We start from the raw sequence: 18,146 nt of genomic DNA, 5'->3' as shown, positions 1-18,146 counted from the left end.
TATTCAGATCCCGTTTCTTTGTTATTCAGATAGTCTTTAGTTAGACTTGCCGGCTTTCTCTCCACTACTTCTGTTCTAGGACTTCTAAGAGAAGGGGATGGTGATGCCCCCAAATGTAACTGTGGGTTTCTCTGTTTTCTGTGCAGTTCTAGAAGTTTTTGTTTCGCAAAAAAAGCATTGTTGGCATTTCTCCCTAATCTCTTTTTAAAACAAAATAAAACCAGAAAGCATCAATCCATATTCCTGAATAATGGGCTTTAGTAAAGAATTTGTAGACATAATTTATCCTGCCTCTTCTTAAGAACAATCTCATGTGAGGGTTTCTCACTCTCACCTGTGGCTCAGTGGGGGAGGAGAGAGAGAGATGAATTTCCAGGAAGTGGAGAGTGACTCATGATGAGTTCCCGGAAAGCAGACTCTAGAGACCGGCATCTAGGTGCAGCTCTGGTTTAACGTGTATGCTCCCTGGTGTACATGCACATTATCTAATCAGCTATGGTCATATTGAGTTACTATGCAATGAATTTGAATAGCACGCAACCGGCATTATGTGATGGTGTGAGGGGAGGGCAGTACACCCAAGCACTATGTCTGCAGACAAAGGGGCAGAAATCAGAGGGTCTCCAGTTAGCTGGGACTCCGTTATGGGATTACCTGGTGTTTCAGAAAGTCAGGTCTGCCCAAACAGTCGCAGGAGGTATTGGCGCTTCTCACATTCCCTGCCTTTTAGTGACACCATCTGAACAGGGACTGGGCCCTCAGTTGTCTGGTTACATGAGACAGAAGCATCATCTCATGGTGATGTCTGTGTAATGAGGCCACACACCAGGATTTGTGGGGAGAAGGTTCTCCACCATGTGAATTCTCACACCTGGAATACTAACCTTCCTAAAAGAGGTAGAGGTTCAGGGAAAGAATAGTGGGGGGAGGGACAGGGAGGCTGCTAAAGAACTTAGGCTGTGCACAAGCTCAGATCAATGGGCATTTTATACTTAAGCATGGTTGGTAGATGTTGGAAAATGTGCTCTTAAAAACAGATGATGTAACATTTTGACACCTTAATAAATGAACAGATTCTACTCACAAGCTTTCAAAGCCCACAACAAGCCAAAATTAAATAAAACCCTCGGATTCCCGCCATTGCTATATTGACCATAGATTTGGTCATCTGTACATATGTTATCTGCAGATATTGATCCAAGAAGTGCTCTTCTGTAATCGTAATGCTGCTATATATAGGGGATTTATCTCTCATCATGAGAAGTGTTTGTGGGTGCTTCAATGCAGCATAGCAGGAGGACAGTGTGCCTCTGGGGGACATTTCAAATGCATAGCATGTCATCACATAAACTAAAGACATGTTTGCATGAAGTATGTACAAACATGTGGTTTTCATGAGTTTGATAGCAAATTTACCTTCATGGAAAAAAAGTTGCAACTGTGGTATTTCTACAATCTACATTTCTGTGATGTGAGGCAGCTTTAATATCAACCGTGTATCAGTTTTATAATCCATCCATTATCATAACCTTGCTTAATGTGCATCATCTGTACTATAAATAATGGCAACCCTTGTTGTCAAACAGCAAAGGTATCTTTAAAAACAAACCAATTTTAATAAACTCAGGATCTGCCTCTCTAGTACCAAGTGACTTTGCTAGACTTATCCAGAATTATTTTCTCTGACAAACCGCCTCTGGGACTGGCTGTTTAAGAGCCGCTGTATTTGGCCTTTCCCCGGGGTTAACTCACAGCTCTTCCTAAATAATCTCCAAATTATTTTGCTGGTGCAGGTGTTGTTGTTTAGGCAGCTATTGCCAAAGGGCAGTATGATAATTAACATGCTTCACAGCTAGAGAATTCTGGGTCTCACTTCTGACAACGGATATACATGTCACACAAATAGTTATTCATCTGAAACTGCCTGTGTTTGAAAACTCTAACACTGAAAAAAAAAATAAGATTCTAATGCTGTAACCAAAGGGTGAATACTCCTAAAACTTATTTCTTATTCTCTGGGAGGAACTTGCAAACTTAGGGATTATGTGACTCCTTGCAGTACAGTGAAGCTCTAGTGGCTATAGCACTTGCCATTGTATTTCAAGAGTCTCTATTTTCATGGTATCAAGCAATTAAAACCAGCGATGCTATATATCCCAGGTGAGGAAACATTACTATTCGACCTTCGTGTTTTCTATTAAAACTGACACCTTCACAGTATTAAAGACCCGAGGAGGCATGTATCCCATGATAGGAGACCAGAAAATAGGAGGCTTCAGTGGTCTTCAGGCTAGTTTTGTAGAGAAGAAAGTTCTTTAGACATCAACCAGATGTCCCAAGCACAGTACCTTAAGGTGCAGAACCAGGTTCTTAGAGTAGGTTACTCTATAATGCTTCTCTCTGACATTTGTTCTGTTATTATAGGAGTTCGTGATGATCGTTGTCTTTGGCTTGGAGTTCATCATTCGGATCTGGTCTGCAGGTTGCTGTTGTCGTTATAGAGGATGGCAAGGAAGACTAAGGTTCGCTCGAAAGCCTTTCTGTGTAATAGGTGAGTATCAGAGTCTCGGGATTGATGGTACTGAACGTTTTCTTCTCTCTCTAGCTTTACAACCTTCAGTTGATACTAAAAGGCAACATCCAGGAATTATTGACTGTGGGCTGTCTCTATCTATTTATCTATCTATCTATCTATCTATCTATCTATCTATCTATCTATCTATCTATCTATCTCTATCTCTCTCTGTGTGTGTATGTGTGTGTGTATGTGCACGTATGTTAATTAGCTCTACAATATATTACAAGGTTGTATTCAAATCACACCAACATGCATCCATCCGTGTATTATTTTTAGTAGCATGTACGCTCTATCATACCTGAAGACCACAGCGTGGCTTATGCTTTGAAAACTTTAAGTGTGATCCTGAATTTTACACTCTGAAATATGATTCCCTTACCCACAATTCCTATTCAAATAGTAGACTTCATTGGCCCCAGCTATTGAGTTCTAGGACAGAGTCCATTCTGTTGAGATTCAGTGTGAAATGATGCCTCCTGGAGCCCTGTGGAGTTAAGGCCTAGCATCTCTCCATAATATATTTAAAACCATATCTTAAAACTGAAAACTCTGTATATCAAAACTATTATTAGACAGCTAAATTTGGTTTCCTTGCTCTTTTGCCTTTCTCACTTGCTAGGCAACCACTCCAATCCAAATGCTGAAAGTTCTCCTCGGTGAGGCTTACTCCAAATATTTCCAAGCTGAGAAAGTGGGACTTAATTGATAAGAGAGTTTGCTCCCTTGTGTGAGGAGTTAGAAATTGCTGAGCAATCCCTTTGATCATACCCCTTAATCTTTCTCCCCTTGTGAGTGGCAGGAGCCATAGAGTGCTTTCAAAAAGAGTTTCCACCTCTGCAGGCTCTGCTAACACCAGCCTCTCTCATCTGGAAATCATAGTGCTAGGTGTGGAGAAAAGCAAGTGGCAGCTTACAGCCCCACAACACAAGGCACTGGGCATTTGATTCCACCCCCACACACACACACACCCCAGATGTTTTTCTCATTCTAAATCCTCTGCTCAAACAAGGCTGTGAAGGATTATCACTTGAAGTGAGGCGACCACAAAACAAGGACTTTCTGTTCCATGAAAGACCCAAGCAAAACAATTCCCAAGGCAGGTGGTTGGCCAAGACTCACGCAACTTCTGCTGGATAAGGTTGGTTCATGGATGGCTGCAGGGATATTCCGATCCAGATTTTAAAACCAATTAAAATTTGGTTGCCTTTCCCTCCCAAGGGCAATGCCAATGTATTTCTGCTCTTTAAGCTAGAAAGAAAGTTCTTTCCCAGATGCCTGCTGCCTCTTGATAGCTCTTTCCAGCCATGGATGCGTCAGCACATGGTAGTCTTTTAATCTTTCTCTCTCTGCCTCAGATCTTTGAAAGTCTTGCTCAGAACATGATCTTCTGGTCTCTGTCACCTCACTTGCCTCAGCACACCTATCGGTGGTGATAGTGACCTTGCAGATTTGATATGGCTTGCTATTGGCATCGTTTCGGTTTTGTTAACTTCGGAGAGCTTTTTATTTAAGTGAGGATTTTACATCTAGTAAATTAACTGCTTTTATGTTGTCGTGGATAAATATATCATGAATTCCCATTAGAGCGTGGATCAAATATGAACTTGCAGTAACTGTGTGTGACTTTCAGCATTCGGTTTAATGTCCATGTGACAGTTTGATCTGTGTTTCAACTGAATTGATACAATAGTGAAATATATTCGCATATGGCTCATTGGTATTATATACCTGGGTTTACCTTACACAGGTGAATCAAATGTCCCCTGCTGAAGGCAAGGGCAATGCCACATTACTGTTGAGACCCTTCCTAGATCTTTTCAGGGCTCCATAAAAATGTGGTATAAACTGGTAAAAATGGTGAAGGCAGCCCTATGGTCCCTTGTTCAACCAAATTTACCCTGCTGAATGCAAAAGGGAAGACTGCACCTTTCTTATCTGTCTGTGATACATGTTCTCAGCAGGAACAAAACTTATTAATACTTTATATGTTTGAAAGATTGGACTGCTCTGAATAGGCCAGATACACACTCAGGAAACTTTTTTTGAACTCTTGAACATTGGGAAAGGATGACAGCTCGCCTGATATGCCTTCCCTGTGCGAAATGTTCTTTCCAGGCACACTCCTAGTTAGTCTTAGCTTTCATCTTGGCACAGCCAAGTTATCTGAGGGAGTCGCCGGTACAGATCGCCCAATCGGATTGGCCTATGACAGTCCGTGGGGCACATTCTTGATTGGTGTTTGATAAGGCAGGGTCTAACCCACTGTGAGTGATGTCATCCCTGAGCAGGTGGACCTAGGTTGTACTGGAAAACAAGCTGAGGATGAATGAGAGAGCAAGAAAGTTAGTAGAGATCTTCGGTGGTTCTTACCTCTGTTCCTGCCTTGAGTTCTGGCCCTGACTTGCCTCAGTGACAGATCGTGAGCTGGGTGTTAAATGATAGCCTAACCCCTTTTCTCTTGATGTTTGTGGCCAGTGTTTTATCGCAGCAATTGAAAGCAAACTAAAACACCCAGCAATGTTGTCACTTGGCATTGGAAGCAAAAGGAAGCTACCACCAGGGTCAGACCTTGCATAGTGTCCTTGTTTGCCAACCAGTAATATTTGGACACAATTTAACAGAGGCTCGATGGGCTGATTCCAAAGACCGGCATTTCCTTTTTCTGAATCACCAACCCTGTATTAATTGAAGAAATCATACAGTCATTGCACACTTGTGTTTGGAATTGCGAGTGTTACAACTCTGGAAAGAAAGGTATCCTGACTCATTGGGGAGCAGGGCTATACCTGGAGCTGCAAAGAGACAGCTCTGGAGGCTGGAGTTGCAATAGGACAGCTCTGGAAGGAAAGGGATCCCGACTTGTTGGGAGGTCAGGCTATCCCTGGAGCTGGGATGCAGTGGCGAATGGTCTCTGTGCAGAATGTAGCAAGCCTGCTCTTCTCCTAGAGAGAGCTCTTGCAGCTGAGTTCTGCTCAGTTCCCCTAAGGGAATGTCCTAGCAGAGCTATCTCTTTCTTCTGCTCTGCTCAGCTCCGGCCCAAGATATTACTTCTTCTGCTTCACTCTCCACAAAGGGAAGCTCCCGTAGAAACGTAGCAATCTCCTCTGGCTCTGTCAAATAGCTACTTTCTCTGCTCAACTCCCAAGGGAGTTTGCCAGCAAATATAACTGTTTCTTCTGGTTTTTCTGCTCAGCACCCCATCCCCAGGGAACTTCTCAGCAAAGGCTCTTCTCTTCTACCCTGGCAAAAGATCTCTACCCAAAACTCTTTTAAGAAACACATTTAATTGGGAAGGAGTGGCTGTGTCTGCCAGGGTGGGAAAGGACAGCCAGCAACTGGACAGACAAAGGGCTTCTTAGAGGCAGAGTTTTTCCAGGGAGAAGATTTTCTGCTCAGAGATTGGTTAGCTTTCCTGATCAGGGATTGGTTGGTTTAGTTGGTCAGGGACAGATTTGGCTCTAATTTCAGTGCCAAACTGTGTTTCTTTTACTGGTCCTTTTTAGACTTCCGTCTCTATTTTCACAGTTAGGCATATTTCTTTCACTGGCTCTGGTTGTAGAGTCAAAGTGTATTTCTTTGGCTCTGGTTTCAGAGTCAGGGTGTGTTTCTTAGGTTCTGGGTTCGGGACTATAGTGTTTCCCCACCGTCTGGGTTTCAGATCCAGGGTGGGTTTCTTTCACTGGCTCTGGGTTCAGGGTCAGGGTACTAGATTCCATGCTCAGGGATTGATAGGTTTTTCTGTTTCAGGATTGCTTGGGTTCTTGTTCAGTCAGTCCGGGGCACAGTTCTTTTATATCTTTTTGTCTCTCGTTTCGGGGCTAGAGCATACTTCTTTCCCAGGCTGTGGTTCCAGGGCCAAAGTGTGTTTCTTTGGCTCTGGTTTCAGAGTCAGGATGTGTTTCTTAGGTTCTGGGTTCGGGACTACAGTGTTTCCCCACCGACTGGGTTTCAGATCCAGGGTGGGTTTCTTTCACTGGCTCTGGTTTCAGGGTCAGGGTGGGTTTCTTTGGCAGGCCCTTTTACCCTACAAAAATAACATGCATTTTTTTAAAAAAATAAAAAGCTTCCTTTCATTACTATTTCTGGTATTTTGATTAGTTTTGATGTAGATTTACAAAACTCTTCTTTACCCCTACATGTTGAACCAGCCCCATGCCTATGACTCTGCTCTAAAAACCTACCTACAGCTTTGGCCAATCCCTGCATTCCTACCTCACAGAGTTAAAGCACATCTATAGTAACTACCTGGGTTGTCTCCCTGATGGTTTTTTCAATATCCCAACATAAATCCCGTTTTCTATAGAACGAGTAGGGAGATGCCTGAGTCACCTCAAGGACTGCTAACACAATCATTCTTTTTCATCCAGCTTTTTCTTGTTGTTTTTTTTTTTTTTTTTTTGGTTTTTCGGGACAAGGTTTCTCTGTGGTTTTGGAGCCTGTCCTGGAACTAGCTCTTGTAGACCAGGCTGGTCTCGAACTCACAGAGGTCCGTCTGCCTCTGCCTCCCGAGTGCTGGGATTAAAGGCGTGCGCCACCACCGCCTGGCTATTGTTGTTGTTGTTTTTGGAATCACAAATAGTATCAAATCCCGCTACTTAGACTGCATTAATAAGCCTGATATGTCAGGCGACCTCAACTTCAAATAGTGCCTATTTTTGGAGTCCTTGGTGACTACTTTTTAAAAACAGTCATAACATGGCTGTATTCTTTTTTCAGTCTTGAAGTGTGTCTCATTGCAGCAAAAAATGTCAGCCTGTTATGTAGGTTGACTCCCTATCACTCTCTTAACCATTTCCTGTGGCACTTCCACGGGTGAACAAAGGGGGTAAAACCACAGCTTAGATGTTTCCCACGAACTAAGCATGTCTGCTTTCACTTGAAATAGCAGCTCCTCAGGAGAGTGCCAGCAAGTGTGTGTATTTTTTTTTGTATTAGAAAATGTAGCCAGCTTCTTACTTGGCTGAAAGAAAATGGAAGACTTTATTAGAGTCAACCACGTGGCTGAAGCTATTCAAATACATCTGTGATTTCACCATATTATAAGGCAAGTTAAGTTGTTAATGCGTTCACAAATTAGAACAGAGACTCCTCCGAGAACTGCCACTGGCTTGCCAACTAAAGTTTTTTTTCTGCTTCTGTGCTATCCTCATCTTTTACTGAAATATAGACCTATTCTTGACCTGAACCATTTCAGTACCATCAAAGCTTTTTACCCCCTTTAGTAGAAACTGCTTTCTCGTAGGCTGTTGCCTAACAGTCATGGATTCGTCTACAACATCTCTCGATAGTCACATTCTCCTGTAACACATAGTTTCTTTCCTATGAGAAGTTGAGGATAGTTAAAACCTATTTAATCAGACTACTAAAAAAATTTCATTATCTTTCTAGTAGCATTATTTACTGAGAATTGTTACATGTTGCCTACTGTTCTGAACACCATATAAATATTGTATTATTAATACTGCTTAAGTATTATAGTATACTTTTTAATTTTTTATTATTATCTTTTTATTTATATGGCTGTTTTCCCTTCATGTATGCCTATGCATCACATGCATGCCTAGTGCCTGTAGAGGCCAGAAAAGGGCATTGGAGTCCCTAAAACCAGAGTTATAGACAACCATGATTCACCATGTGGGTGTTGGGATTGAAACTTGGGTGTTCTTAACTACAGAACCATCTCTTCAACCACTAATACCCCATTTTCCACATGAGGAAGAAAGACAATACTCAAACCTGCGCAAAGTCAGAAAGAAGGCAAGAAAACAGAAATAAAAACAAGATTCTTTTCTAATGACTTTAAAAGAATCGATCCTCTCTCATCGTTTACTGGCAATTTAAAATTAAACTTGATTGAACCTTGCCCATCGGCATCAACAAGCATTAGAAATTCAAAAAGTCAGTTTTTTTAAATAGCAGTAATATTAAGATTAGCTTTATTTTTAACAACTACACCTCTTACTGCTCTCTGGCTTGGGGGGGGGGGGGAATTAGGAATAAGCAGGTTTCTCTGCCCAGTATCTACTTCTTACACTCCTATGTAATGTCATTCTGAGGATCTCTGGGCATTTGCACATTGGAGACACCCTCTAGGGTAAGTATGCTCCCTCCCAGAAATGCCTCCAGCTGTTCAGTAACAGTATGGTAGTTGCTTAGACGATGATTGCTGTGGTATGCAAACGGGACTGATAAAAAAAGCATAAAATGTTATTATTTGACTGTACAGAAAGTCTTCTAAGAGGGACATGAAAATCTACAGATTGCTCCCCATTTCTTTTTATAAACTTTAGTAGACTCCTATGATATATTTTCCTAATATTCTTTATATCTCATATTATATAAGAAGAATCATTCAACAACGTGTGTGTCAGGCACACTCAGTGCAAACGATGCAAGTCTGAATGAAAATAGCCCCAACCTGTAAGGTTACAGTCTCATATATCTTTAGAAGGTGCAAAGCCAAAAGAGAATTGTAAAGTTACAGGGAGAATGATATGGATGGTCATGACTCACTGCATAAGACAGCGGAGCAAGGAAACTGAGTCATCCAGAAAAGATATTATGTAATTCTTCCATGTCCAAACAGAGTTCTGGGTGCTGAGAATAGAAACATAGAGAATGGAGGAGAGATATCTTAGATTGTGCAGTTCAGGAAAATCTAAGTAGTAGAATATTGAGTTGTTCTTAATATTTTTTTAAAGGAGTCAAGTCTTGAAAATATTTACGCACGTACCTTCCCAATTCAAGGAAGAATACTTGCAAAGTTTCCTCCGAAACTTATGAGCTTGATTTGTGCAGGAAGCACTGGGTGTTGAGGTTGGAGGTCAAAAACAGTAGGAAGAGGAGGAAGAAGAGATGGTGAGGATGGGCAGGGGTCATAGAGTTTCTCAACCTGGGGGGATCGCACCCCACAGCAGCTGAATATCAGATATCGTGCTTATCAGATATTTACAATTCATAACTGTAGCAGCATTACAGTTATGAAGTAGCAATGAAGTGATGTTATGGTCTGGGGTCAGTACAGCATGAGAAACTGCATTAAAGGGTCGCAACATTAGGAAGGTTGAGAACCACTGGTCTAGATACAGCAACTTCTAGAAAGACGGTACTGGTAAAGGCAAGGCCCTGGGTCTTTTGGACCTCTATATCTACTTGAACTCTGTACCAGTAATGTATAAATTACTACACAACCTAAGGATAAATTATAGGGGAATAATCTGTAAAGTAACAATCCTTGACTTTTCCATGTATGGATGGATCTGCCCTTGAGCACATAAAATTCCTACTTTAAAAAGGAAATGTGTTGTTTTCTGTGTGCAACCAAAATTATGATGTGATGGAAACTTTTTACGGTCCCCTTGGCAACTGTCACTAACAAGCAGTTCCTGGGAGCTTTCTTTCCAAATGACTGTGCCCCATACTCACACATTACAATGATTGCAACGCAGATTTATTTCATTAAAGATTATTTATTTCCTTTGAGAAATGGTCCCTTTTGCCTCAAGATGTTATCTGGAAACTTATGATCAATAAGAAGCATTAAACTGTCACTATGGGGTAAATTTTCAAAGTGGTGCTTAGAATTTACCAGTATGGGTCCCATTAACTTCAATGCAAGTCCTGCAGTTCAACCACTACACGTGGCTGTGAAACTGTTCTGCGCTGTATCTTTGCAGTGTGTGTCCTTTAATGGTTAATAAATATCACAGAGAGACTTGGGGCACAGCTGATTGCAGTGTTTGAGAGCGTGGATAATACAATATGTCGTAGGAGGCATTTACCATTTGATTTTAAGCCTTTGTGTCTATCAAGAATCACAACAATATAAATATACCTTGATTTCATCATAGAACACCCATCTATAAAGGAATCTGGAGCCCGGTTAGAATGCAGAGCTCAACAAGTGGAACTATATCCCTCTGACACACTCTTTATCTCACTCTGTAGGTGAGAATCCATGGGAGGATGGGGAGGGGACTTTATCCTCAGCCGTAAGTCATCCCTGGAACTAGGAACAGAACACTGCCTCTTGTGAGAGTCAAATTTAATAACGGTGTAATCTGTTTAATCTACACATGGAAGAATAAGGAAGGAGCAGAAAAAAAGGAGTTTATTAATGGATTAGTTGAAGATTATGTTACATTGATTAGTGACTTTCTTTGGGGAGAAAATATCCGACACTGGAAATTTAATCTCCACTCGTTAGCACTGAGAAAGAACTTCTTGATTTTCTCACACTGAAACATAAGCAAAGTTTGCCCTCGAAAATGTCACAGACTGCTCCTCTTTGTTAATAAACAACTTGATTAAAAGCATAAACATGGCCTTGTGTTATAAACTGATCGGTTGGGGCTGGGCGGGAAGATTCTAAGAGCTAGAGGAATAGGGTACCTGTTGTGAGATTTCATCTCTGAGAAATTCAGGCTACCCCCGTGAAATCTCATCAGCATGGCTGCCCAAAGAAGAACTGAACAAGTGTGACACCGGTAGAGGCCAGCTCTGAATACAAGTACCTTTATGCAGACTAAGCAGGCACACACATGTAGGCGGGTCTTCTGTTCATGTGTTGTTTTCATTGGTTAATGAGTAAAGAAACTGCTTTGGCCTGATAGGACAGAGCTTAGGTAGATAGAGAAGACAGAACTGAATGCTGGGAAGAAAGGCAGAGTAGGAGAGAGCCGCCATGAAGCTGCCAGAGTCGACAAGCTGAATCTTTCCCAGTAAGTCACTGCCACTTAGCAATATACAGATTAATAGAAATGGGTTAAATCAAGATATGAGAGTTAGCCAATAAGTGGCTAGAACAAATGGGCCAAGCAGTGTTTTAATGAATACAATTTCTGTGTGATTATTTCAGGGCTAAGCTAGCCAGGTGGCCAGGAAGAACAAGCAGCCTCTCCCCTTACAACACACACACACACATACATATGCACAGCAAAACAAACACATAGACAAAACACCCTCATATATAAAATTTTACACATATATGCATATCAACCCACTTATGTATGTGTATTTATAAGTGTCATATGTAATAAATAGAAAAGGAATAATGGTATAGTTACATTTTTATTTAAAAAATTAATGCAAATTTAAAAAACATAAACTTGGGAGCTGGATAGATCAGATAGTTTTTAAAAGCGCTTGCTGCTCTTGCAGAAACCTGAGTTCACTTCCTAGCACCCAAGTGGGGTGTCTCACAACTGTCCATAACTCTAACTCCAAGGGATTTGATACCTCTGTCCTCCACAGGCACACATCCCCACACACAGACAAGACATACACAGACACACAGACACACACAAAGAGAGACATAAAGAGCAAGAAAGACACTTTAAAAAGTAAGCAGGGGCTGGAAAGATGGCTGAGGAGTTAAGATTGCTTGCTACTCTTCCAGAGGACCCAAATTTTATTCCTAACACCTGCATTGCAGCACCCAGCTGTCTGTAGCTATAGTTCCTGGGTATCTGACGCCCCCTTCTGGCCAGAGCCAGCATCAGGCATGCATATGGTATATAGACATAAATGCAGCCAAAATACCCACACAAATAAAATAACCAAAAAAAAAAAAAAAATTACACACACAAAAATAACCACATCATGGAAGAAAAGGTGCATGTATGTTCAACTTTCAGATGAGGAGTGTGCCTTTCCTCACTTGGCTTCTGATGACTTTTTTCCCATATATATAAATACAGTATATACACTAGCTTATTCATTTTGGATTTCCAACATTGGAAAAAGGGACAGTAGCATAAAAATTGGATTTAAATAGGGCTTTTCCCTTACAACCGAGCATAATAAAAGATCAGGGAACTGGCTTCCTAATTACATTAATAGGGACAAAACTTCATGGATTTAATCATAAGTGAAATTTATTTCATGTAATTCCTACAAAAATCATACAAAAGTAAGTAGGGATCAAGATCCTGACTTTATGTCTTAATCTTAATGCCTTTTCTTAACTTGAGTTAAGAGCGTTCATCTGCCATATACCAAAGATCTGGGGTCAGGGAGAGATCAAGTCCTGGCCTCATGCCATTTCATTGTGCCTTGTGCCCTGTGTGTGCAGCACAGGATCAAATTAATAAAAACATGAGGTAAAGCTTGAGCCTTATCCCTAATCTCCCTCCTCCTCCTTGGAGACAATATGGAAAGTCCAAAAGAGTACCCCTAACAGTATCATAAAGAGAATAATTCCTTCCCAAACAGTCTACTGTCTGGCTTTTTCCCCCCAAATCTTTTATAACAAAATATTTTGAGTCCTTCCTACAAAATGTAAAGCTGTTAGTGTTCCAAGTTAGAATATGTCCTCTGTCTGTCCTTCCTCCAACGGGAAGCTGACATGAATACCTACTGTCAGCTGACCTCATTCAGAGCTCACCAGTTTTTACATGCACTGGCTTGCATGTGGATGCCTCTATACATTCTTACTGTATAGACAGAGTTGTTTAACTACAACTACAGTCAAGGCACAGAATCTTCCCTTCAGTCTATGGCAGCACGGGATGTAATCACTACCATTAAGTTTTTAGAGCTGCCCTTTGCCCCAGATCATGTCTGTGATCCACAAGTTTGCTCATCCTCACTTTCCTTCTCTTAACCCCACAGAATTAGATCTGTACTCTTTCAGTAGCAAGCTCCAGAAATCAACTTTCGTTCACTCAAAATATTGGCAGTTGTCATCAGTAGTTCATTCCTTTTTACTGCTGAATAATATTCTGTGGTATGGATACATGGCAATTTGTTTATCCATTTCCCTATATGAAACCATTTGGTTTATTATTTAACTATTAGTAATGAAACTGCCATGAAAATTCTTGTACAGATTTTTATGTGAACATGGATTTTTATTTCTTTAGAGATTACTGGGTTGTGTAGTAAGTGTTTTTAACTTTAGCAGAAAAAAAAATCATATTCCAGAATGTGGATCTTTCTTTTAAAATATATATTCACAGATGAAAATTATATCTCAGGTGAAATAAATGTGATTTATGAAAGCTAACACATTTAAAACTTCTACCAAGGCCCAGAATATCATATAGAGTTGGGCCCATACTCATACAATTTTTGTGTGACCCATAGAAAGGTCATTTGTTGTCCTCAACACCTTTCCTAAGACCTCTCTGTCTTCTAACTAACACTACCATTTCTCAAAACTCCCTCTTTTCCCAGTGACTTTTTCATCATAACCAACTGGAAAGTCTTTGTTCTTGGAATTTAGTAAGACGTCCCTAGGTGACCGGATTCATGGATTTTTTTTTTTACTTGCTGAGATTCCTCTTCCATGTTAGAGCAACCAACCACTTGCGTGGTTAAAGGTCATGTCAGAATCCATGTCTGTCTTACTTGAGATAAATTCCAAGTAGTCAAAGATGTAAAACAAACAGAAAAAAACAAATGAGCCACAGAAATAGAAATCTCTGCGACTTGGAGGCCTGGGAGCCTTTCTAACCACAACTACAAATATGAACAAAAACAGCAAAGAATGCTGTATGAGACACAAAACAGAAAGCAAAGCACCATTAGGAAAATGTTTCCCTAATACTTATACCTCCTATCAAAGACAAAGGACTGATCTCCCTAAAGTAGAAAGAGCTCTGATATCAAGAGAAATCTGGCAGCCCAGTACAAAATAAGGAATGTGAAGGAGGAGATGAAGAGAATCCACCAACAGAGAATTGCACGTGACAACGTATTTACACTGTCGAACTCCTGACAAGAAATGCACATAATCATATTCTCTTAGCTATCCGAGTGACAAGAACCAGTGATTCCATCAGACACTGTTGCAATGAGTCTGTGGTTTAATCCACATCACTAAATCAAGCCCATATATACTCCAAGAGTGCTAATTAGTATCACTTATGAAAAAGAACTTATCCGCTTAAATAACAAAACACATAATCATGTATTCTTCTACCACAACTGAGTTCCTAGTAATCTCATCATCACTAGTCCGTGTTCAGTTTAGCTAAATCAACTAAAGATTTATCATGCCCACATGATAAAACACAATCGAGACCTTTCTGTACAGCCAAGCTAGATTAACTGTAAAGGACAGAGGCATAATGTATAGTATGCTTTTATTTGAGTAAGAAAGAATAAGAGGAAGTATTTATGTTGCTTTGGTATATGAATTTAAAAAAAAACACACATTGGAAAAAAAAACATTTTAAAGTAAAAAGAATAAAATTGTTCTCCTAAAGCCATTGAGCAAGCACAGAGAGGAAGAGGCAAAATTTCTCATCATGTAACTCTTCACATCATCATCAAGCTGAAGTACAAATATATGTATAGCTTTCAATGGCTGACTAAAAGCATGGCTCTTTGGACCACAGCAAGAACTCTAAATGCAGACTTCTTTTCTTTGCCCAGCAGTACTGAAGCAGGTAGATTGGCCCATAGGAAGTATGGTCCCACAGAATCTAATTCACTTTGCACGCATTTTGTCATTACAAAGGACAATGCAAAGGATAACTTACCAGAGGATTTTTGTGTAAATGCTCCCATTCCGAGGCTAAAGAAGCATATTATAGTGCTTTTAACTCTCTATCCTAAGGGGTATTCTCTGATTTGCTTTGGTTTGACCTGCATGTGTTACGTGAATTTTAAACTTGGAACTTCAGGTGTTTCTGAGGATTTCCAGAAGAAGTTGAAGGAAAGATGAGCTGACAGGGAAAAGGAGCATCACTGAACATTTGGCATCTAAGCAGTAACTGGCATGACCAACTGTGAGATGGTGGGTCCAAAGTACCCTCCCATCAGCCCCAGGCCAGTAAACATAGACAGAAAAAAGTTTTCAATTCAGTAAGATGTCTTTGAATATGTTTTATTATTTCTCCTCAAACTCTTATTAATTCTGTGTTCCTAGAGTTGAGAGTTCATATATTAAATACGAATAAACTCTTTCAGGGAGAGAGCAGGAACCAAGCTATGTATTTTTTGGAATCTAGAGACGGTTAGATGTAACAACTTCAAAAATGGTGTGTGCAGTAGCTAAAGAATTTTGCAGTAACTAGGGTGTCTTTTGAAACTGGTTATTGGATTACAGTTTACCCAGATTGAACCTGGGTAGGATTCCTGAACTCTTAACCAGGTCAACTGTCTCTGCAAGGTTCTAGGTATATTTCACCTTTTTAAATAACCCTCAGCGTAATTGTTTTCTGCTTCCCAGTGTCTCCTTCACTAACTCTCTTTTCATCCTTGTCAGTATAGACAGGATGTCTCTGTTTACACTGGTCTGAAACCATCTACACACCTAGCCCTAAATCCAAATCCTGGAGTTTCCTAGCCACACTCACTATGCATTTCATGAATTGAAATGCCAGCAAAGTGCTAGCTAGAAGACATTCACTGCAGAACATTCCTACCCACCACAGCAAACATCCCTCCACACACAGTAAAGCCAACACATTTTTCACGAGTGAATGAAAAGGAGAATGTGGCAAGGAGCTATGCAATGCACAGTGGAAAGTGACCCCTTCTCCTCACCAGGACCTCCTTTTGCCTGGTCCATCTGCTCCTTTAATTCTCTCGTTCAGCCATGTGAATGTGATTATACTGTTTACTGAAGTACTTGTTTTACACACTTTGTAATTCTAGATTCTTCTACTAGAAACTCTCTACTCCTGTACTTCCCTTTTCTCTCTCTTTCTTCCCCCCTACTTCTGCCTTTTACGAAATGTTTCAAATAGTTGCTGTCAGCCCCTACCACGGACTCCAAATCTGTGCGTGGAATTTGGACATCAAAGGGCTGTAGCTAATCCTTGGGACATTTGCCATCTTGTGACTTCAGAATCCCTCTCTTATCGGGTTTCTGTGGTTTTCTGGAAGTATTTCTGCTAAAATGTGCACATCTGAAACTATTTTTGAAATATTTCTCCCTGATGCGTTCCCATACTTAGTTGCTAGGAATGGGCAGCTCCTGAGTGGTTTGAACTCCATGAGGCCAGCTCCAGGCCCTTTAGCAGGGAATCCTAGATTATAGTGTCACGTGCTTTCAATAAGCCTTAGGGTCCCCCCCGCACACACACTCATTTTAAAAGAAGTGTGACTTCACAGAGCGCTTAGGGCCTGAAAAGATCGATAATGAGAAGGAAGCATGTCCCACACAGTTTTGCTGGTAGCTCTAGAGTTTTTAATTGGAGTCTGTTCCATAGTCTGAGCGGCAGCATCAAATACTGAAAATTCTGAGTCTCTCTCTGAAATAACGTACCATATCAGCTTGCTCAAGTTTCTCTGGGACACGGATTTTTTGAAGCACAGGTAAGAACATACACAGATCCTTATGGATGATAAAAAAAAAATAGTACAGAGAAGCACTTGCAAAATTTAAAAGAGTTCAGAAACTCTATTAATAGTAAAAGAGGGCAAAGTTTGACAAAGATTTTATAAATAAAGTTGGGGTTTTCACAGGTAATAAAACACATTTTGCTTGGTTAATAATCTCACTAAAACCACACATGCATACACAGAACCTATGTATATCTCCAAACAAGAGTAAGTGGAGCTTTCAGAGTTACGAAAAGAGCTAAACACTTATCTGTGGCTTGTATTTACTCAAATTTATTTCTTTAAAGCCCTCTCCCTTCATTCTCCACAGATGGAAAATTCCATTTCCACACCCCAGTGTTTATCCTCAAGGATTAGCCATGTGCCTAGACTGTATCCATTTCTTATTTCTAAAATAAGAAATTGTGCATTGGAAAAGATTGAGAGGCGGGTGATCCAGATAATTCTCAATTTCCCAGGATGAAATGTAGAATAAATTCCCACCAATAGGTTTCCTTTGCTCGGTGACATTTAAACTCAAATCTCAGCTCGGCTACAAAAGCCAAATAGCCCAGTCCGGTCAAAGTGCTTCCTGAATATGTCCTTTCAAAACCTTTTAGTAGTAGGTGATGATTAATCATAACCTGAAAGTCATCCGAAAACAAGAATCAAGTTTCTCAAAGAAAAAAAATAAAAGATGGTATATCCCAACAGCAATCAGCTTAACCATCTGCCAAGACTCAGTTAATCTCATAGAACTGCTACGTGCCGAACGTAGGTCTGAAAAGCAAGGCACCGGCGTTTGCAGACTGTGAATTGAGAAGGCCGTGGTGACATTGCCTGCCGGTGAACAAGCTTTCGGGTTATGATCCTGTGTGAGATACTGAGCGCTGAGTTCTGTGTTCAGAGGTCAGGGGATTTCCAGTAGAAGTTTCAACACTGATCTCTCCTTGGTAGGAATCCAACTCTTTCTTACAGTCTGTGGTAAAATACTATTTGGGGCTCTGTTCAGGAACTGAAACTGGCTACTGTTTTGACCTTTGATGTTTATGAAAACAGGTGCTAGAAGGAAATTGTAAACAACATGAAGTTGTGACTTCTAAAAGCCAGTCTCATACTCTCTTTATAAAAATAACATAAAACCCTAGACCACATTCTTAATCATCCAAAGGTACTTTTGAGTTCTTATTCTGTTGACATTGAACGCTGTGAAATACACTCATAATTTACTCAAGATGATGCTCCACTGTGCCTTACATAGGATGGGTTCACCTCACCTCCCATTTCACTATTC

General features: G+C 40.5%; 1 protein-coding gene across 3 annotated transcripts in view; it reads left to right on the top strand.

Moving 5' to 3' along the window:
• Window positions 1–18,146, top strand: part of Kcnq5 (potassium voltage-gated channel subfamily Q member 5) — a 516,987-nt gene that overhangs the window by 379,745 nt on the left and 119,096 nt on the right. For all 3 annotated transcript variants that reach the window (XM_057794704.1, XM_057794703.1, XM_057794702.1), the window contains exon 3: window positions 2,425–2,551. In XM_057794704.1, coding sequence (XP_057650687.1) covers window positions 2,425–2,551 — 127 coding nt within the window. The remainder of the gene's footprint in view (window positions 1–2,424; window positions 2,552–18,146) is intronic.

Source organism: Chionomys nivalis, chromosome 19 (assembly GCF_950005125.1).
Source record: "Chionomys nivalis chromosome 19, mChiNiv1.1, whole genome shotgun sequence".
Lineage (NCBI taxonomy): Eukaryota > Metazoa > Chordata > Mammalia > Rodentia > Cricetidae > Chionomys > Chionomys nivalis.
Note: the sequence above shows the minus strand (reverse complement) of the source record. Positions and strands in the feature narration are given on the sequence as shown.